This window comes from Panthera tigris, chromosome C2, assembly GCF_018350195.1.
Source record: "Panthera tigris isolate Pti1 chromosome C2, P.tigris_Pti1_mat1.1, whole genome shotgun sequence".
Taxonomy (NCBI): Eukaryota; Metazoa; Chordata; class Mammalia; order Carnivora; family Felidae; genus Panthera; species Panthera tigris.
In genome coordinates, this window is record NC_056668.1 from 90,137,261 (window position 1) to 90,160,391 (window position 23,131).

The 23,131-nt window shown below is 36.2% G+C and overlaps 1 protein-coding gene across 18 annotated transcripts in view; it reads right to left on the minus strand.

Annotated features, from left to right (window-relative positions):
* Positions 1 to 23,131, minus strand: part of NAALADL2 (N-acetylated alpha-linked acidic dipeptidase like 2) — a 1,331,477-nt gene that overhangs the window by 329,675 nt on the left and 978,671 nt on the right. For all 18 annotated transcript variants that reach the window (XM_042998927.1, XM_042998921.1, XM_042998913.1 and 15 more), the window contains one exon: positions 20,073 to 20,216. In XM_042998927.1, the coding sequence (XP_042854861.1) occupies positions 20,073 to 20,216 (144 nt within the window). The remainder of the gene's footprint in view (positions 1 to 20,072; positions 20,217 to 23,131) is intronic.

Here is a 23,131-nt window from a genome sequence, read left to right on the forward strand (position 1 = left end):
GTACATTCTCAATGTATATTTTCATTTCACTTAATATTTTCAAATAAATAATAATGGTTATAAATACATTATGATTTTTAACATTTTTATTTCTTCTAATTCACTTGGATTTAGTTGTTCATTCTATTCTTGTACTTCCAAAAAAAAAGCACTGCCATACATCTGTTATTTTGTCCTCTTTTCTGTCCTTAACTCACTTATGTTTCTTATTTTTCCTTTATCAGTTTTGCTAGAAGTAGCTAATATATTAGTATTTTCAAAGAACGAGTTTTGGGATTTGTAGATCCTCATTTTATATTTTTTCAACTTCAATATTAAGTTCTATGTTGACTATTACCTTTGTTCAATTCTACCTGGATGCATTTAAGGCTATAGATTTTCTGTATAGATGTTGTACATTAATTTTGATACAGTCTTATTATCTTACATTCTAAATTTTAAAATTTCTCTTATCATTCTTTTCATAATATACATATTAGTTCAAATAATTTTTTAAATATCCAAATATAAGGTGTGTGTTACAGTTTTAATACTGATATCTAACTTAAATGTGGGCAGAAAACAAGCTTTATATGCTACTGGTATTTTGATGTTATGTGAGAATTGTTTTGTGACCCTTAGGGTATTGCATCTGATAAATACAGAATATACATTTTAATAAAATGTTCAATATAAAAATGGGCCTTTCTTGTTAATGACTGCAGCATTTCCTATACATGTCAAATAGATCAAACTGGAAAACTGTGTAGCTATAGCCTTATAGAATTGTTGTATATATTTTCTGTTAATGATTGAGACATCTTAAAGTTTCTCATATGATTTGTATTTATTAATTATCCTGGTAATACTATCAAATTATTATTTGCATATTTTTAGCCCAGTTAGTTTCATGCATTCATGCATTTGGAGTTGCTGTATCTTTTGGATTTCTATACAGAATACATAGAACAATTATTCTTTACATCTTCTCTATCCCAAGTTTTTTCTAAAGTCTTCCTTCCCATTCCCCTCTGATATTAATATAATTACTCTATCTTTCTTTTGCTTAGTATTTCTCCAATACATATTTTCCCAGCATTGCATTTGCTTTTGCCAGGCATCCCAGGGGCATCTCTGGCTGGGGGACAATCTGTATGCAAATTTCTTGGCTTGGAGTTTCTGTACTACAATAGTAGTGAAAATTCTGAGCTAGAGTTTTTGATTTCCAAAAACAGATTTTTTTTTTCATCCGGAGCTCAGATGAAGAAAGCTTTCCTCCAACAGTATGTGAATTCCTTTCTAGTCTTTCTACTACCATCCCACAGTCCTGCATTTATATAGGGATGCCAGTTAAAACCCCTTGCTCCCTATAGGCATACAACCACGTCTTCTGTCCTTGTGTGAATGCTATATTCCCACTCTAACTTATCAGAACTTCCCAATACTAGGCAACCGTAGCGTAAACTCTTTTGTTTATCTGATTTTACATTCCATCTTTATCTTTTTATCTTCCATCTTTAAATATTTTATCCTGCCTTCTGCACATCCTGAAGTCTAAGATTCCTATTTAGAAGAAACACAGCGGTCTGAGAAAGTGAAGACAATCTTTTGCTCTGAGAAGAATGCTGTACTTGCACTGGATCCTTCTAACCAAGAGCAAGACCTTCTTATGTATCACTGAGCAAGGGCCAGACCAAAATAATGATATGTAATACAGCAAAAATCACCTTTTCATCAATTATTTGCATCCCCATACATGATACCGATCCTAATACATACTGTTTTATAATACTCCATATCCATGTCTGAAAACAAATATGCATAGAGTCTGCTTCCCTTCACTGGAAGCAGCACCATGATCCCACTTTCAATTTTAACAATGAATGCCAGCAAAACTCTGGATAAACTCTTATGATGCATCTACTGCTGTTGGCATTACTAGTTTAAACAACTCATTGGTAAGGCAATATTACTCTTCATAACAATAAAGATAGCAATCTTGCAAGTTGGAATTTATTTTATAAGAATAATTGAACTCTTCCCAGTATAATCTATAATAGCAATTACAGAAAACAACATAAATATCCCAAATAAGGAGATGACTTAGAAAATTATGACAAAATGTGCCTGTTAAAATGTAAAAATAATATGTAGAATCATGGATATGCTATAATGAAAACAATAGAATATCCAAGAGATATAGAAAATGACTGAACTTAGGTAAAAATGTGTGTGTTTACAGGCAAAATATTTAAGAAGATAGATTAATAAATGAAACAAAATTTGGGTTAGGAAGGCCTCCCCGGGTCTGCTGGGGTGAAATACTGTTGTTAAAGAGCTTGAACAAATCTGAACCCTTGGACATTTATTCTTTTACTCCAACTCCCAAGGGGTGATGGGACTTACAACCTAAGGAGACCATCTCCTATTGCTCTGCTTTATAACACCAAATCCCTGAAAACTGAGGCTGCCTGGGGAACTGGCAGAAAATGAAAGAGGTTTAGAATAGTTCCATATTATCTGAAGACATATTGACTCTCATTATGGAAGCCCAAAAAGATATACATTGGAGTCTCACTTGAGCTCTGTCTTCCCATAAGTCATTAGAAGGGTAGCTAATACCTCCAGAGTAACATAAACCCCCAGCCTAAAATATCTAGATATACGGTTGTGAGGTCCACAGCCACACAAAAGAAACTTAACACAATGAACACATACACTACCCAAAGTAAACATATTGCAACACACAATACATGAATTTAAAAATAAGTTTTATAATTAAACACAAAGCATAAGGTGATGCATTAGCAATAAGAAATAACCAGAAAACATTTTTAAAAAGACATAACAGGTAAGGAAATAGAAAAATTGAAAGAAATATGACAATAGATAGGATGAGTAGAGATAATAAGTAATAGATAGCTATAACTGAAATTGAATTTGAGAGCTATATCAGTTTGAGCAATTTTCCAGAAACAACAAGAAAAGGGTAGAGAGAAAATATGAAATTACAATTAAAATTCATGGTGGACAGTAATAGGAGTTCTAAAAAGGATACTAGAAAAAGAAGAAGAAGAAATGGAAGAGAGAAAATATTTAAAGAAAAAATATTTTTCCAGAAAAAAAGGAAAAACACATTATATATTTTATCAAGTAAAGTGTAAAAGCATGAAAGACATACAGAAAAAATTTTAAAGTTCCCAGAGTGAAAAGCAGGTAACTCACAAAAAAAAGAAAGAAAGAATCAGATTGATATCAAGCTTTTCAAAAACAATATGATACCAAAAGCCCATAAATTAATGTTGTTAAAGAAATTTTAAAAATAGCAAGAGAAACTTTGAACCTAGAATGTTTGGTAACAGGAAAGTGAGGGCAACTAAGGTGTCCATCCCTGGAGTAACGGACATATCAAGTGTAGTAAAGCTACTCTTTTCAATATCATATAGCACCTAGAAGCAATGTGGTAAATGTACCTAGGACAGCATGGATAGATATTAACCACAGAGTGATACATGAAAAAAAAAATAAATAAGAGAATTAAAAAAACTATATTGCTCAATAATATTATACAATTAAATGTTTATATATTCAAGAACTAAGTATACTTTCTTGTTTTCTCCTTCACTTCCTTTCTATTCCTGAATGATTCAGTCCTAAGGCCATTAGGTGAAGTTGGCCAAGGTTATCACCTCTGACAGTGGCAGTAGAAGATGATGGCACTGTGGCCCTGAGCAAGGGGTTGGAGATCATGTGAGTTAAGGAAAGCATCTAAATGGGTTGGGGTGGTCCATCACGGGGTGTCAGGGCCCAGTGTGTGTGTGTGTGTGTGTGTGTGTATGTGTGTGAGAGAGAGAGAGAGAGAGAGAGAGAGAGAGAGAGAGAGAGAGAGAAAGAGAGAGAGAGAGAGAGAGCACCTGGAAATGGGGAGGAATGCAACTGTCAGAGGGAATACTGCAATAAGAGAAATCAATGCTGCAGACTGAAAAGGGCATCCCCGTTTAAGAACTGAACAACACACAGTGTTAGGGGCTGAAAAGGGAAAGGAAGTTAACTGCATTGGGAGTGGGGGACAGGCATAGCATTTGATATAGGGTGAATAGTCCATATGGGGCTGTGCCTGGCTTGATTGTCAGAGCCATTATGGAGTGAGAAAGGCATTATTTTTTTTTAGTGTTTATTTCTTTATTTTGAGAGAGAGTGCATGCATGAACAAAGGAGGGGCAGAGAGAGAGAGGGAAAGACAGAATCCCAAGCAGGCTCCACACTGTCAACACGGAACCTGATGATGATGTGGGGTCCAATCCCATGAACCATGAGATCATGACCTGAGTGGAAATCAAGAGAAAGGTGCTCAACTGACTGAGCCATCCAGGCACCCTGAGAAAGGCATTCTTATGGAGGAAATAGTAAGGACATCAGTTGGTTATACACAACAGAACTAATTAACCCATGTAATATTTAAGATAATGAGAAGCAGATTTCTCACTATGAATTGATTTGCAAACATGGAAGGAGAAAAAACTAGGTCTTGATATGTCCTTTTGGTTTTCTAGATATATATACACAGATATAAAAATAAATTTAGATCTAATCTATTTGAACATATATATTCATACATATTTATGTTAAAGTATATTTCCCTAGTTTTGTTTACTAAGAGGTACTGAAGAAAAATAACACTCCAATAGCAACGTGCCCATCTAGAATCCACATCTTGTTTTCCAGATAATATTCTCTACTCAAAGGAACTAGGACTCTTTGGAGAAATGGCTGATAACAGTGTTGGGGCTAGGAAGTAAAAAATGATTTGGTAGATCAAATTTTTGCTGTGTAAAAAAACTAAGGAAATTCTCAAAAAAAAAAAAATAATGAGAATATGCCAACAGAGAGAAGCCTAGGTTGAAGGTGCTATCTTGGGCTGAACTGGGACAATTTGAGCATCAAAATAAACACAGTACTGAATTATAACCCATTGAATAAATTAGGGATATAAATCCATTTATATATAGATACTATATATACATACACTACATATATAAATTGGTACTATATATATATACACACACACACACTATATAGTATTTGATACTATATATATATATACATAAAAATGCTGATACTATTGATACTATATCTATAAATAAACACACAAATAGGAAAAAGAAAGCTCTTCTTTACAGTAGAATGTCAATTAATAAAAGTAGAGGGATGATGAACTTGGAAGGCCACCACCATTGGCATTATCTTTGTAATGACTAATTGGGAAACAAGCATGACTTCAAGTGAATATTAATTGCAAAGAGAAAATTAAAAAAAAATAGTAATTTCAATGAGGAGTCCTCACAGACACTTCCTTGATCAAATCATCAAAGTTAGCATTACCAATGATGGGACAGACTGATATCAGCAACGGGAAAAACAGTTTCACTCTGTAATATTGCTGCCAAATGTGCAGAGGCTTCAATTATTCAGGAGAAAACATCAGATAAACCCAGACTTGGGGAACATTCTGCAGATACTGGCATATAAGCTTCAAAGGTGGTAAAGCAATGAAAGCCAAGCAATGACTGAGACTGTTCCAGGTCGAAGGAAACGGGAAACTTGATAACTCACAACACATAACCCTAGTTTAGATCTATTTGATATTTAGGACATTACCGAAACAACTGGCAAATCTGTATGGGGCTTTTGGAGTGCCTGGTAGTAATGTATCAATGTTTCATTCCTGATTGTGATGGTTGTGCTGTTTGTGTAGGAGAATACCACTGTGGGAGAATTCAGATGTGATGGTTCAGCATGTCTGAGGCTTTTTCTTGGGTATTTGAGGGAAAAAATATTGTTTATACCATTCTTGAAACTCTTCTGTAAGTTTGCATTTATTGCAAGATTGAAAAATACTTTTGAAATTAGAAAATCCTGGATAACATTTAGGTGCACTTTATTATTTAAAAATCAATGCGTGTGTAAGTATGTATGTATTGCTACTTTAAGATAACATTTCCAGCTCACATTTGCCAAATGTTTTCTGTCTTTCATGCTTCAAAGTTTGATAACAGCTTTAAATTTGATGTGTGAAGTTCAAAAGATTTCAAGATGACAAAAATGTGTTCCACTCAGAGAGCATTTGTATTCAAATAGGGTGAGGAGAGTCAGAGCTGAGACATAAAAGTAGTTGCCTCTCTCTAGTCCTTAATTTCATCATGTGCAGAGAAAAAAAAAAATATCTGCTACAGAAATTATTTTCCAGTAATAATTCTGTCTCGCATTTTTGTTGCTAAGACTCGACTAGTTCTGAATCTTTTTCAACACAGCTAATTAAGTTCTTCTCCACCTGCACTGTGAGTAAGCATGCCCCTTACTTACAAATCCCAAGCTCATTTGCAGAGAATTGAGGACTAAAAACTGTATCTAACTCTGAGTCCTAATTCCAATAAATAAGGTTTTATTGGTTTCTTAACCATAGTTCTTCCTAGGATTCCTAATTTTAACGATTTTCTCATTCTATGTACCTGACTCTCTTTTTAGCTACCTGACTCTAGAAAAGAACTTCTAGGATGTGAATTATTTCCTTCCTTTAATTTTTGTAAACATTTATTTATTTATTTGAGAGACAGAGACAGAGTGCGAGTGGGAGAGGGGCAGAGAGAAAGGGAGACACAGAATCTGAAGCAGGCTCCAGGCTCTGAGCTGTCAGTACAGAGCTCTTTGAGGGCCTGGAACCCATGAACTGTGAGATCATGACCTGAGCCATATTTAGATGCTTAACCTACTGAACCATCCGGCGCCTGTTTTCTTTATTTTTCAATTTCCCTTCACCCTAGGGGCTGGAATATACTTTAGAATCACACTTTTGATGATTGGGACTTTATAAACTGCTAGCATCTTTCCTAAATGCCAACTGCTTCCCTAAATATCTGATCATAAACTGCTTCTGGATTCTAAGCCATCACAGCTTTTATTTTTCCATGTGAGGGCTCCATTTTTCTAGGTGAGATCTCCATATTGCCAAATGTTTTTTCTGAACCAATATATTGATTGACATCATATGCTCTAGATCAAGGGTCTTATTCAAAATACTTATCAACTGATATGCCATAAATGCTGACCAATCAGAATGCACTGGCAGCAAATAATTGAAATGCCCACACCAATGGATACAAACTGATATCATCAGACCTGCACCAGATATTATGTTCTTCTTGTCACATTATAATTTTCTCAGGAGCTCCATTTCAGTCTATCCTTCAGGGAACATCATTTCACACAACAGTTCTACACAAGAATTTATACAAGTTCTAATTCTAAGACCCAACTAGGTCCACTATGTTGCATCGCACCTGATGTGATATGTCTAACCATATTCTGGATATTGACAATAACACCAGCTAAAAAAAATGTCGGGGCGCCTGGATGGCTCAGTTGGTTAAGAGTCCGACTCTTGGTTTCTACTCAGGTCATGATCTCACAGTATGTGACTTCGAGCCCCGCGACGGGCTCTGTGCTGACAGCACAGAGCCTGCTTGGGATTGTCTCTCTCTCCCTCTCTCTGCCCCTCCCCCAATCACTCTCTCTGTCTCTCTCTCAAAAATAAATAAATAAAACTTAAAAAAAATGTCCTCTAAGAATGTTATCCACGGGGGCAGCTCGGTGGCTTAGTTGGTTAAGCATCCAATTTCAGCTCAGGTCATGATCTCACAGTCCTTGAGCTCAGAGCCTGGAGCCTGCTTCAGATTCTGTGTGTGTCTCTCTCTCTGCCCCTTTCCTGCTGGCACTCTGTCTCTCAAAAATAAATAAACATTTAAAAAATTTTTAATTAAAAAAAAGAATTTTATCCAATAATTACACCAATGAGTTTTCTAATAGAAACCTTAATAATTAATTTCAAGTTTATTGAAAATAAAAAGGACAGAGGAACTAGTTTTTTAAATTTGTATTTAAATGTTACTTAGTTAACATAGTGCAATACTGGTTTTAGGAGTACAACTCAGTGATTCATCACTTACATATAACACCCAGTGCTCATCACAACAAGTCAACAAGTGTCTTTTCTTTTTTTTTTAATTTTGAGAGAGAGAGAGAGAGAGAGAGAGAGAGAGAAGCAGAGAGGGGCAGAGAGAGAGAGAGAGAGAGAGAGAGAGAGAGAGAAAATCCTAAGTAGGTACCACATTTAGTGCAGAGCCAGACACAGGGCTTGATCCCACAACCCTGGGATGATAACCTGAGCCAAAATTAAAAGTTGGATTTTTAAAAATTAATTAATTTATTTTGAGTGACAGAGATAGAGACAGAATAGAGGGAGAGAGAGAGAGAATCCCAGGCAGGCTCCACACTATCAGCGCTGAGCCCTACACAGGGCTTGAACTCACGAACTGTGAGATTGCGAACTGAGCCAAAATCAAGAGTCTTAACTAACTGAGACACCCAGGTGCCCCTCTATTTTTAGTGTTTTGAGAAACCTCCATATTGTTCTCCAGAGTGGCTGCACCAGTTTGCATTCCTGCCAATAGTGCAAAGGGGTTCCCCTTTCTCCACATCCTCACCAACATCTTTTGTTTCTTGTGTTGCTAATTTTAGCCATTCTGACAGGGGTGAGGTGGTATCTCATTGTGGTTTTGATTTGTATTTCCCTGATGATGAATGATATTGAGCATCTTTTCATGTGTCTGTTAGCTATCTGATGTCTTCTTTGGAAAAGTGTCTATTCATGTCTTCTGTCCATTTCTTAATTGGGTTATTTGTTTATTGGGTATTGAGTTTCTTAGGTTCTTTATAGATTTTGGATACTAACCCTTTACCAGATATGTCATTTGCAAATATCTTCTCCCATTCCATAGGTTGCCTTTTAGTTTTGTTGGTTGTTTCCTTTGCTGTGCAGAAGCTTCTTATCTTGATGAGGTCCCAATAGTTTATTTTTGCTTTTGTTTCACTTGCCACTGCCGATATGTGTAGTAAGAAGTTGCTACAGCTGAGGTCGAAGAGTTTGCTGCCTGTGTTCTCTTCTAGTATTTTGATGGTTTCCTGTCTCATGTTAGGTCTTTTATCCATTTTGAATTTATTTTTGTGTATGGTATATGGTTCTCCATCCCCTCACTTTCAATCTTCAGGTGTCTTTAGGTCTAAAGTGAGTCTCTTTGTAGGCAGCATATAGATGGATCTAGGTTTTTTTTAATCCATTCTGATACCACATGTTTTTTTTTTTTTTTTTTTACATTTATTTATTTTTGAGAGACAGAGACAGAGCGCAAGGGAGAGGCAGAGACAGAGAGAGACAGAATCAGAAGCAGGCTCCAGGCTCTGAGCTGTCAGCACAGAGCCCGACGCGGGGCTCGAACCCACGAACCATGAGATCATGACCTGAGCCAAAGTGCTTGGTCGCTCAACCGACTGAGCCACTCAGGCGCCCCATCTTTTGATTGGAACATTAGTACATTTACATTCATAGTGATTATTGAAAGAGATAAATTTAGTGCCTTTGTGTTACTCATAGAGTTCATGTTTCTCATGATGCTCTCTGGTTCTTTCCAGTCTTTGTTGCTTTTGGTCTTTTTTTTTTTTTTTCTTTTCTCCACTCAAAGAGTCCCCCTTAAATTTTTTTGCAGGGCTGGTTTAATGGTCACAAAGTCCTTTAGTTTTTGTTTGTCTGGGAAACTCTACCTCTACTTCTATTCTGAATGACAGCCCTGATGGATAATTCTCGGCTGCATAATTTTCCCATTCAGCACATTGAATATGTCCTGTCACACCTTTCTGGCCTCCCAAGTTTCTGTTGACAGATCTATTACAAATCTGATCTATCTTCCCTTGCAGGTTAAGGACTTTTTCCCTTGCTGATTTCAGGATTCTTTCCTTGTCTGTGTATTTTGTGAATTTGACTATGATATGCCTTGGTAATGGTTAGATTTTGTTGAATTTAATGGGAGTTCTCTGTACTTTTTGGATTTTGGTGTCTCTTTCCTTCCCCAGATTAGGGAAGTTTTCAAATAAACCTGACTCTTTTTGTCTCTCTTCATCCTCTAGGATTCCCAATGTTAAGAATGTTATTACATTTCAGTAAGTTACTGAGTTCCTTAAGTCTACGTATGTGAACCATTATCTTTTTTTCCCTCTTCTTTTCAGCTTCATTATTTTCCATAATATATCATCGATTCACCCCTCTGCTTTGTTCATCATCATTCTTATGGCATCCATTTGGGTTTGCATCTCATTACAGCATTTTTAATTTCAGCCTGACTAGATTTTAGTTCTTTTATCTCTGCTGCAAGGGATTCTCTAGTGTCTTCTATGCTTTTTCAAGCCCAGCTAGTATCCTTATAATCACTGTTTTAAATTCTAGTCCAGACATCTTACTTAAATCCATATTGTGAAATCCCTGGCCATGAGTTCTACTTCCTGTTCTTTCTTTTGGGGTGAATTTCTCTGTCTCAACATTTTGTCCAGAAAAGAAAAGAAAAAATAAAAAAAAGAAGAGAACAAACAAACAAAACCTAGATCCTGGGCGTGTTTTGGTCTGCTTGTTAAAGAATCTTCCAAAAGGTTGTTACTTTTCTACTTGTAGACTAGCAGTTTTTGTTCTCTCAGACCTCTGATTGATTTATTGGGTATTCAGAATGATTTGATAACTAACTGTGTTTGAGGAATGAGACATGTTTAGTGCCCCCCTACTCCTCCACCATGTTAATGCCTCCTCCTGACAGAGGAACTAATTAAATAAAATCACAAAGAAGCATCCCACAAATCTAGAATGTAGGGCACATTCACGACAACAGATTTGATCCTATAGACCCCAGTGTTAACAGAAGAAAATGAGGATCATGCTAGATCAGAAGGGAAACAACTTATAGGCCTGGATTGGATCTTGGTTTCGATAAACCCATTGTAAAAGATTGGGATGATTGGTGAAATTTAATATAGTCTGTTTACTGTCATGAAAAAGTGGAGATCCTTAATTAGATAAACATTTTAAAATATAATGTATAGTATGATCTCTTTTTGGTAAAAAAACAAAACAAACAAAAAAGAAAACAAAACCTCTAAATGCATGTATATAAATCTAGAAGGATTTATAGGAAGCATTGTTAGTGATAATTACTGGGTGATAGGAGTGTGTTCTGAACTGAACTGTTTCTCTTCAAAATTCATATGTTGAAGTCCTAATCCCCAGTTTAGCTGTATTTGGAGATATGGCCTATAAGGAGATAATTAAAGTTAAATGAGGTCTTAAGGGTGGGAATTTAATCTGATAGGGCTAATGTCTTTATGAAAAGACAATGAAAACACCACAGGTTTCTCACTCTTTATGAGTGCACAGAGAAAAGGCCATGTGAGGACACAGAGAGAAGGCAGCTGTCTGCAAGCCAGGAAAAGAGCTCTTATCAGAAACCAAATTTTCTGGCACCATAAGCTTGGAGTTCCCAGCCTTGAGAACTGTGAGAAAAATAAATGTCTGTTGTTTAAACTACAGTCTGTGGTACCTTGTTATGGAAGCCCAGCATGACTAATATAGAACGTGCTGATTTGCTTTCCTATTTTTGCTCATCTTTCTTTTCTAACTCTTAGTAAACATTAACTGCTCTCATAATAATAGAAATTTAATTAATTTATTTTAATGTTTATTTATTTTTGAGAGAGAGAGAGAGACAGAGCATGAGCAGGGGAGGGGCAGAGAGAAAGGGAGGAGACACAGAATCCGAAGCAGACTCCAGGGTCTGAGCTGTCAGCACAGAGCCCAAAATGGGCCTCAAACCCATGAACCACAAGATCATGACCTGAGCTGCAGTCAGAAGCTCAACCGACTGAGCCACCCAGGTGCCCCAGAAATTAAATTAAAGAGAAAAGTAAAATATGTTTTAGTAGTGTAAAATTTTGGTTCTGAAAAATGTGAGACTCACATACAAACACTGAATGAAAACTGTTTGCTTTCACCACATACTTTTCATCACCCTTTCACCACATACTTTTCAGCTTAATAGCTATCCCTGAGTCTCTGTCTCTCTGTCTCTGTCTCCTCTCTCTCTCTCTCTCTCTCTCTCTCTCTCCCCCTTACACACACACACACACACACACACACACACACACACGCATCCATGTGTGCATGTATTCTTATGAACTTGCATACATTTGGAAAAAATATTTAAGGTTTAAATTATTATTTCTAATTAGTAAAATTATCTAAATATGAAGATGTTTTAAAGACTCTGAACCCCAGAAAAAATAACTTTTCTTCTTCGTATCCCTTATACACGTGAAAATTGATTAATAGATTTTCTATACCTTTCTACCAAACCATTCTACAAATCATAAGTTATCAAATCAGTTATCAGACTAATCATCTGCAACACCAACTATACTGCATATTTTCCACATTTCCATCCAGATCTATTTTCACCCTTCACCTTGCTCTGTGCCCAAAAAAGGTGACCTCTACAGAGAACATCTACCTAACTCCTCTATTCTTGGCTTCAGGTTGGGTTTAGCTAATAGAAGACATCAACAAGTGATCAGCAGGTTGGATAAGAGAAAGATTAAGAGTATTTATATTCCATCACCCTCCCTGACTGGTCACTTACAGGCAGAATGACTGAATTCCTCCACTGAAAGCCTCAGCTCCTGTCAGCCTGCCTCTCCTACTTCTTGAGAACCTGCCATTTCCTGTTTGTTCTACTCTCCCTTCTTGCTGCCTTTAGGTTTGCAAGTAGTATCAATTACTAACCTTGGGGTGGTTCATCATCTCTTTTCTATTTCCCTTTACCTATCCACATTTGTGCATAGGCCCTTGGCTAAACTCCCTTGAAGTGCACATTTTTAGTGTGTGTGTCATTATTTCCTGATGGCAAACTGGTTTATACATTGTATTCACTGAGTCATCCATATGTGTTGCCAGGGAATGAATAAATGGAGAGGAGGAGAAGAATTCCTATTATAGTAATAAGGTGGGTTAGGATATTAAGACCAACTTTCTCATTGAAAATAATTTACAATGCTAAATAAAATACAAAATGAATCTTGTTAACAATATCAGAGAACTAGAAACTAAGGAATTACTAGGTCAAAAGTTAAGATGTGGTGGGAACCTAGATAAGTAAAACAATAAAACTGCTTTCAACTCAAGGGAATTTACGGAACCTGAAGAATGTTAATCTTGCTGGCCTTATGAGATGCAAAGATTAGAAGAAAAAGCCCTGGACCTGCCCAACTTGGAGAGACAATAGTCCCAAAAAGAGATTATTCCTCCATAAATAGGATTCCTAAATGATTGCATTCCCCATTCCCATCCAAAAGACAGCAAAGAAAGTTACCTGGTATGGAACAGAACAGGAAAAGGAATCTTTAAAGGCTATAATTCTAGGGTAACTCTACAAGAATACAAAAAGTATTTATAATTTCCAAAATAGTAAAGGGAAAAATATAATGACAAAAATAATCTAAATCTAAAGAAAGAAATAAAACAAAAGAAAAACATAATATGTGGTGTAAACAAGAAGCCTAAATTAAGATAAAATATATAAGCATAAATACATTAATATTCACATTACATATAATGAACTAGATGTTTCAGCTAAAGATAATCAAATTATATTTAAAAATACAAATTAGTTGTGGGGTGCCTAGGTGGCTCAATTGGTAGATCTTGATCTCAGGGGCATGAGATTGAGCCCCATGTTGGGAGTAAAGTTTCTTAAAAAAATCCAAATTAATTTTTATTAAGAAGAGATGGTAAAAGAGAAATATATAAAAAGATGGATAGTAAAAAAAGATATAGCATAAAGACACTAACTAAAAAAAAAAGGGTAGTGAGGATAAATTAATATCAGGCCAAATCAAATTTAAGTCAAGCATTATAAACATGAAGAAGATCACTTCATCTGATAAGTGTTTCAACTAAGCAGGAAGAGATGATGTATTTGAATTTATAAACATCTAAGAAATGACCTTAAAATATATGAATCAAAAACTGACAACTACAAGATAAAAATAGACAAATCTATACACAAAGTGGGAAATTTTAACACTAATAATAAGATGTAGAATATTTGAACGACCTGATTATGGTACCTGGTTTAAGTGGAAATATGTAAAACTCTACACTTGACAACTACACAGTACACACTCTTTCCAAATACTCATAGAACACTGGGTAAGAAAGGATACCTCAAAGAACCATATATAAATAAAGCAAAAACAACACATTCTAATGAAAATTAAGGTTGCTTCTACTCTAGCTCAGAAGACTACCATATCACAATGCCTAAGTGCCTAAAAGCATGGCAGAGAGAGTCAGGAGAAGCTACTGCTACTTCCAACTTGAGAAGTATGCTATCTGCATGGAGCTGTAGAGGATACTGAGGCTTTACAACTTGGAGACTCAAACTTGAAGACATATTTGGATAAATATTGGATACATGAAGGAAACAGCAGGATATAGAACCAGAAAGGCACTGAGGAATCAGCCCATTGTGAAAAGAAGATCAGCAAAATGTAAAGATAGGGTATGCTCTAATGGAGTTTACCGCGTATTTAAACTGCCAAATTCAGTTGAAGTCTCTGTAACTTGAAAGAAGTGACAGCCACTTGAGAAATGATGTGATAGGAATAAAGGAAATGCTAAAAATTGCTGAGAAACATTGGAAATTGGAGAACACTTGTTACAGTAATTCTGCCTAAGAGTATACTTCTCAGGTTGTCTTTAGATCTTTTAACAAACAAACACAACTCTATACTGAATCTAAGCTGAATCATTTCCAAAAATCAAAACTGTCAAGACAGAAAGCTGGAAACATGAGAAGTTCTGGGTGAATGACAGATCTGTGTCACCCTTGGTAAACCCAACCTGCACTCCCTAGGAAACAGAGAATTGACTGTACTTTCTGTGGACTTTGGACAATAGGTTTCCCACCTATGTTCACTCTGTTTAAGACCCTTGATGAGTAGTCCTTCAAAGTCATTTCTGAAGCTTTTTTTCCTTTTGTCCGAGGACTTCAGACTGGCAGCTCATGAAGGCTGATCTTTAGTTCTACGGATTACTCTGTTATCAGCTTCTAGCTCAGACTCCTTGGTTCACTGTGCAACTGGCTGCTTGAAGAACCATAAAATTGGGGTGTCACCATTGCACAGTTTGGTGACTCTTAACATTTATCATGACACTGATTGTAAAAGGTTTCTAGCACACTGAATTTTTGGAATAAAAGTGGCCACTATATCTATATGCATACCATATAGAAATTGTCAAGACAAATTAAAATTTCCCCATGTTCTTTTGGATATGTTCCTCCAGATTCATGGCCAGAAATTGTCAAAGTCTACCCTTCCCTAAACAAGTTTTGAATTCTTGTATTATTATTATTATTATTATTATTATTATTATTATTATTTTAGGCCTACTGAGGATTTCTCTTTCGCAGGGACCAAAAAGGGCCATATCTTATCATTCCCATACCACTCCATTATCTACTTGATGTATCTACCAAAACATTCTTTTTTTTAAAAATTTTTTAATGTTTATTTATTTTTGAGACAGAGAGAGACAGAGCGCGAGTGGGGGAGGGGCAGAGAGAGAGGGAGACACAGAATCCGAAACAGGCTCCAGGCTCTGAGCTGTCAGCACAGACCTCGATGCGGGGCTCGAACTCACGAACCGTGAGATCATGACCTGAGCCGAAGTCGGACGCTCAACTGACTGAGCCACCCAGGCACCCCCAAAACATTCTTTAACCAGAAAAACATAACGCACTCCTGGATCTTCTCACATGTAGCAACTTTAGGGCTACTCTGAACAGGTTGATTAGTCTCATATGTAACAAAAAATAATACTGAATTCAATTGCACTAACTTTTCTTGCTAAGGAACATTTACTGAAAAGCTAAAATTTACTATTTGCTAATAAATTTTAGTATAACCTCAATTTTTGGATAATATGTTCAATACATCTTTTTAAATCTCTGCTCAAGAAATGATAATAATGAATACTTTTAAGTAGCTGTTAACAAATTAGAAATATAAATCTTCAAAATACAGTTGAAAAGTACAAATTATGTGACATTATCACTATATTATTCTAATTAAAATCATTTCATCAAAGAATATATAAAATTGTGTGCAGGGAAATGGTAGATGTAGATATAGAGATATCTCCATTTGAAGAGATGATCCAAATTTACTTAGGTAAAAATGTGTCATCGTTGATAACATTAATTTTTATGCAACATAGAAATAGCAATTTTTCTGTTCATCAAAAGTGATTCATCAAATATACTAAAATGTTTCTTTTAACTTAATTCATTAAAATTATTTTGCCCTAAATTAAGTTAATGGATCTTAAACTTTTTCCTCTCCTTTTTCCACTGTATTCATGGTTTTTAACCGTAAGTTCAGACTGATAACTGAAAATTCAAATTTCCATGTTTTGGTTGATTCTCAAGGATAAAGACTGATAACATATTAGATAGATCAATGGGTAAAGCTTATAAAAAGTAAGATCACAAAAAATAAAACACAGTCAATATGCAATTATCTATAAAAGCCATTTGTGTGTGTGTGTGTGTGTGTGTGTGTGTGTGTGTGTGTGCATGCAAGACCTTTTTTCCTGTTCTTCTTCTATTCTTCAAGCAATTCTTCATTCTCTCAGGATTTTCCATAAAACACCCTGCTTTCTACTTTACTTTGCTGAACCTATGTCATGAATGCAGATCTTTAATACCTTTATTTAATTCAAGTTTATGGTCTGTTTCAGTTAGGTAGTTTTTTGTTGCAAGAAACTAAAAACCCAACATAGATTGACTGGAAAAAAACAACTGGGGAGGGCATGTATTGACTCATACATATGGCTAGTTCAGTAGATTTGCCTTCAGACAAAGCTTTAGGGTTCAAATTCTATGAAAACAGTTTCCTCTCTCTCTCTCTCTCTCTCTTTGTTTCTCCCCCCGTTATTCATTTGTACCTCCCTTGTGTTGGCTCCATTTTCAGGTAGGCTATCTCCCAGGGTCTCAAGAAGGTTACCAACCCTGGGCTACATGCTTTTTTGTTCAGCTATGGTGTTAAAGTGAGTCACTGCTCAAATAAATTCCAGATATTAGGTTTTGGCCCTATTTGACCAAGATCATCCTTGAATCAACCATCATAGTATGGTTGATGTGATATGCCAATAGACTTGAACTAATCAGGATCTATTTTTAGAGCTTGAGATGTGGTCAAACCTACTCAAACTATATTGCTGGGAAATGCTGGAAACAGTTCAAACAGGGGGAGGGCCAAACGGATGCTAAGAAAGCAAATATGATAAGCAAATTCCACTAGATGTTGTCTGGACTGTAGAGAATTGGTATATATAAAGGACTAAATGGGTAAGATGAATAATCAGTTGATTCGTATACATATTTTTAATGTACTCTTGCCTAACTTCTTGGTGAAGATTTTCCTACAGTAAGGCTCAAGACTAAGAAAATTCAACAGTAAGATATAATTATAATATGCTTTAAATTAATTTTTCATCTATAAACTATAAGTTTTGTTCTTATTGCCCCCAAATAGAGCACTTCCTTTTGTAACCTTTTCATGTCCCATCCTTATACATATCATAATGAGCAACTAATGTATTTATATGTTTATGAGAAAACTTATATGTTAATTATCTTGACTATATCATAAGTATTATTATCTAAAACATTGGGGGTAAAGGGTTGTTATCCTACATTTAGGACTAATTTAAATTTAACAACTCAGTTTCCATCAGTATTTGGGAAATCTAAATGTAATCACTTGTATATTTAAAAAGATAATGAAAGTACCCTTTATAACATGAAATATCTTCTTGATTTACATACATCTCTGTCTGAATTTTTCTAAAAAAAACTATAATAGCTACTAAAAACAATAATAGCTACTATATCCATGAAGAAAACATGGCATGGCATAATTCCTTAGAAAGTAGGCCTATCTTATTGCTTTTTTTTCTTTTGAGAGAGAGAGAGGACGTGTGAGCAGGGGAGGGGCAGAGAGAGGGACAGAGGATCTGAAGCAGGCTCCACACTGCCAGCAGTGAGCCAGAAATGCTGGTCTCAAACTTACTAAACCCAAGATGGTGACCAGAGCCCCTGAGCCAAAGTTGGATGATCAACTGACTGATCCACCCAGGCTCCCCTCTTGCTGCCTTTTTAATAGGAGTTGTAAACAGGTTTCAGTGTATATGTCAGTTTTTATAGCTATGGAGTGCCATTTTGCTTAGCTATGCCATTATTACACAGGTATTTAACATATTATGGAGAAAACTGATACAATTCTTTGATAAGAAAGAAACTTGCTAACATAACACTTTACACTATGCAAAAATACTGAGACATACATCATAATTTGATTCTCAGATCAACTTGAGATACTAGAAGGTTAGGTATCCTTCTGTAGATGCAGAAATAGCTTCCAGCAGGGAGCTGATGGATAAGCAGTCAGTCGTGGAGCCAGCACGTGGACTATCCGCTCACTCAGGGCAGGATGGTGGCAGGCATTCAGTGACTGCATTCCCACCCACCTTGCCTGATCCTTTACACACAGACGCATGAAAGCATCTCCACAGTGCCTACACAGTGACCCTGTTTCCAAGGAGATTGAGGGCAGATTTGGGCTGAATAACATGCCTCCATCAATGGTTCCTAAGAGCTGGAGCAAGAATTCGAACTCCAAGGGGACACACTTAACCATCATGCATTGCCAGCTTCCAAAATGCTGTGTAGTCAACTAAAGCACAGTGATACTGGGATATCTTGGAGAGAGAGCGGGATTTAAGTTCGGAGGATATTTTCTCTTCTTATCACTTTCGGTGGCTATCCTTTCCAAATGAAGTGACTCAGTTTCAGAGATACTCATGCAACAATGACACCAAAAAAAGGCGGGGGGGGGGGGCAGGACGGTGGCTGGAACACATTAGGGGCTCTGAATCTTTATTAAATTAATCAATTGATTGATTGAATCTGGCCTTAAATCTGGTCTTTTACAAGTCCAAGTGCTCCTTACAACTAAAGTATTATTATAGTGTCTTTTACATATTTTAACAAATAGAGACCATGATAAATTTGTAGGGCTCAGAATAAAAGACAATAAGAGCAAAACAAAACAAAAAGCTCCTCTAAGGCTTCTGAATTCCTGCTTTAAGGACACAGGCTTATCATTGGTTTTCTATATTTCCTACTTGCTCCGTCAATAATCAGTTTGGGAGGCACTCAATCGATATGACTTTGAAAAACTATATGCATGTATCTAACAGAGGGCAATCCTGAATGTATTCAGGTTTTTTTGTTTTTTGTTTTGTTTTTTGTTTTTTTTAGGCATCTTCAAAAGATTTTTTTTTAATGCTTTTGTTGTCAAGAGAAAAGCAGATGAGATAAAACACGAGTAGTTGAGCCTGCAGGTCTGGACACAAAACCAGAGTCCTCAAGTTTAATTTTCCAACAACTAGATACAAATTTAACAATATGTAAAGAGCCTCTCTTCTTTAGAACTCTAATGTGAGGCTGGAGGCAGAAATAAGATGCAGCCTGTGGCTTGCACCACCCGCCCCTCAGGTAGCTTAACTAGTTCAGTTTTATCCGATCTGCTCCAACAAGGCCTGACAAACTGCACCACAGCAGAAGAAGCATCTCTCAGGCGATGATGCGTAAAGACACAGGGATTTTTTAGTCAATTGCAGGAATTAGGATTTAATGCTTTCTACTAAAAGACTTCAGACCTCAGATAGCTGACTGCTATCCACTGAATCTTGGCAGGCAAGGAGACTGCTGGAGCTGAAGCGAGGAAGCCATGTTAAGCAGATTTTCATGAATGTAAGAAATACTTTATTTGTAAAGCTGCTTTTCTTTGTTGCAGTTTAAAATGCTTTTTTCTTCTTCTCCTTTTTTTTAAATCTCTCAGTTTGATCAACTCTCCATCTTTATCAAAATTACTTTCCCCAAATGTCCCTTAAAGAGCCACAGAAGAGAAATAAATGCTCATGTCATCAAAATAATTTTTTAAAAGAATAATCGTAAACATTATGTCAATTTAAAAGATTAAAAATGATCACAGTCCTTAAAAAGACTACAAAACACACAGAAATACATTAAATACCTTACCATTGTTTGGCAGTTCTAGAGGGCTACAGATACTGTTTTTGGTTCTGCTGTTTGGTGAAGAGATCAGTTTTGCAACGAGAGATGCTGAAATGGGCTGCACCAGCAGGGATGTGAGGTTTGATCGGTTTTGCCTAAAGCTTCCATCTAGATTCAGAAGAGAAGGGAACAGAATCCTTAGCAAACAGAAATTAAAAACACACAAAGAGAAGTTTTTTGTAATAATTATTCAAAATATGAACCATATGTTGATTTTAGTTCATTTGTTTATTCCTTAGTTTTACTCTACTTATTAAAAATGATTTGAGGCCCATCAGTCCAAATACTACTATGTATCCAAGTTAATGCTGGCAGATTATGCACATGCATTTACCTCCATTCTCCCATATGACCAGGTCACTGGAGACTATATGAAAATACTGAAAATCTGCCAGTCCACCAATAAAACAACTCACTAAAGACAGCTTATGTTAAAACCCATCAGTCAATAAGCCCATCCATATACAGAACTTCAAATCAACTCAACTTTGTCATCAAGTAGGTGTGGTCATCCAAGGACAATCTTAGGATGGCACATGTGCTGGTGAGCTCATGAGGACAAGAGTGAGGAGGTCAGGAGGCTCAAGAACGGAGGTCTCCAGGAAGACAAAAATAATGGAAAAACCACATGTGTGCCACTGTACTGAGAGAATATTTACAATAGAGATCAGAGAGCATGTGAGGACCGTCTAAGTACACAGAAAGATAAGAAATGTAAAAATTAGACAACCCTTAGCTTCAAAGGGAGCAAAAGTTGTTCAGGAAGGAAATGTAATCATAGTACAATGTGAATAATATTTATATAGTCAAAATGATATAAATAATGGCTATTTAACACACAAAAAATTGGATATTTCTTTGGAAAAAAAATAAAAGGGCAACAGTCATGGGTGAGGACTCATGGAGACTTGTGAAAGCAAACTAAATCTTTATCTTCCATAGTGGCAATAGATAAAACTGAAAAATTAACTCAACTCTTAAACATGCTTTTGAGACACAGAGAGGTAAACATAAAATGCAGAGGACAACTAAAAATACTGAAAGCAATTAAGTATTTGCCTTTGGGAGAGAGGTGGGGCAGAAAACATAGGGAAGGAGAGAAGATGATATTTTTGTAAACTAACTTTGGTAGAATTATTTGAATGCAGTCATCTATAACTTTGAGAAAAAAATGAAAATTAAATAAAAATAAGGAGAGAAAATTATGGTAACACAAGTAGAAGCAAAATACACAAGTACTCAGAGTAAAGAGAATGAAGTGAATAAATTAAACTGTGCTTAAGAACTAAAAGATATCTCTTCAGTTTATATATTTATACTGACTCAGGGTGGAAATACACAATGGAATGACTCTATCAAGTCGCCAGAATGTCTGTGAACACAGAGCTTTATTTTTCAGAACTTTTATTAGGGAAAATGATTGCCAAAGGTTTTCTCAGAATTTAATTTGATAGGACTGCAGGGGGTGCAGAGCTCAACCACACTGGTATCCAGGCTGCAGGAGGCAGATTATAAATGAGAAAATATGTTACAGAAGTGCTCCCTTAATTTATCATCTGGAAAACCACAAGGCTAAAAAAAATGATATTTAGCTTAGGCCTATGGCAGCCATAGCAGACATGGCTTTGAAGAGAAAAAATAAATAAATAAAGATTTAAGCTTCGGATCAGTTTTGTTATGTAAGCACAGTGCTGGTTGCATAATTCAGTAACCCCTTTTATATGGATATATGACAGTGCATTTTGACCATAGTGTATCATTGCTTCCTAGCCATTTTCATGTCTTAGTACTAAGACTGGCTGTATAATTTGCAGGGCCCACAGTAAAATGACAATGTGGGACTTCTTGATCAAAAACCTTGAAGAATGTCAAGATGGCAACAGCAGAGCATTAAATCAAGTGTGGGTCTTTCTGAGCAGGGGCCTATGCAACGTTGCAGGTTACATGCCCATGATCCAGGCCCTGCAGATGCTAGCAGTCATTTAACCCACTGACACAAACTGAAGGGGATTTTCATACTCCAGGGAAGCTGCTCTCAGCTTCAGGTGACCAGTTCTAGTCTCTGTTGTTCCAGGCTGCACCTGAGGCCACAGTGCTTAATATCTCAAGGCATAGATGGTGTCCCTCAGCACACCAGCTGGGAAGCCCTGATATAGCCATTTTACTCTGTTTCTTCAGCATGTATTTTCTCCCTCAGTCGTTACCTTCTGGATTTCTAGTGTACACAGGACAATAAAATGATATTTCTGAGAAACGTGCAATCTGTTATTTTGATGTTTTCATGGATGTTAGGTGCTGACATATTACCACTACAAAATGAAACTCCCTAAAATGCTATATGATCTCACCACTCCCCAGATCAAATATTGAACTCTTTAGTTTGACATTCAAGGCTCTTCACAATCTCAGACTTTATATTTTGAACATTATTTCCTATCATTCCTCTCGATACAGCTTATGCTAACACTTAAGCTGTTCCGACATGTTCTGTGATGTATGACCTGAAGCCGTTCCTTCCACATCGCTTACCCTTCTAATGCATCACACAGGTCTGAAGTATACACTTCCTTTAAAACCCAACTCAAAAGTTACTTTTTTACAAGAAGCTTTCTCTGTCTCGACCATATGTGACACTTTCTGCACCTTTTTTCTTTTTTTTTTTTTTTTTTTGGTAGTGCTTGTCATTTCTAATTAACATTATCATTACATTTTCATACTTATCACTTTTTCACTTTGTTTCTCCTCTTTAAACTCTAAAATCCTTAAAGACAAAAGCAAGTATTCCACATCATTGCACGACATGCAATGCCTAGCACAATGCCAGGAACACAACACAATCAGCAGTTCTTTAAAAAATAGTTTCAACATCACTATCACTGATTTTCTGAGTGCCTAGAAAATGGTACAAGGGGACAACCAAAGAGTAAATTACATTATATTCTATTAATACTATGTTTGCTATACATTTGTTCTTTTTCTCCAGCTAACTAATCTCCCACAGCAGACATCACAAAGACTTTCAA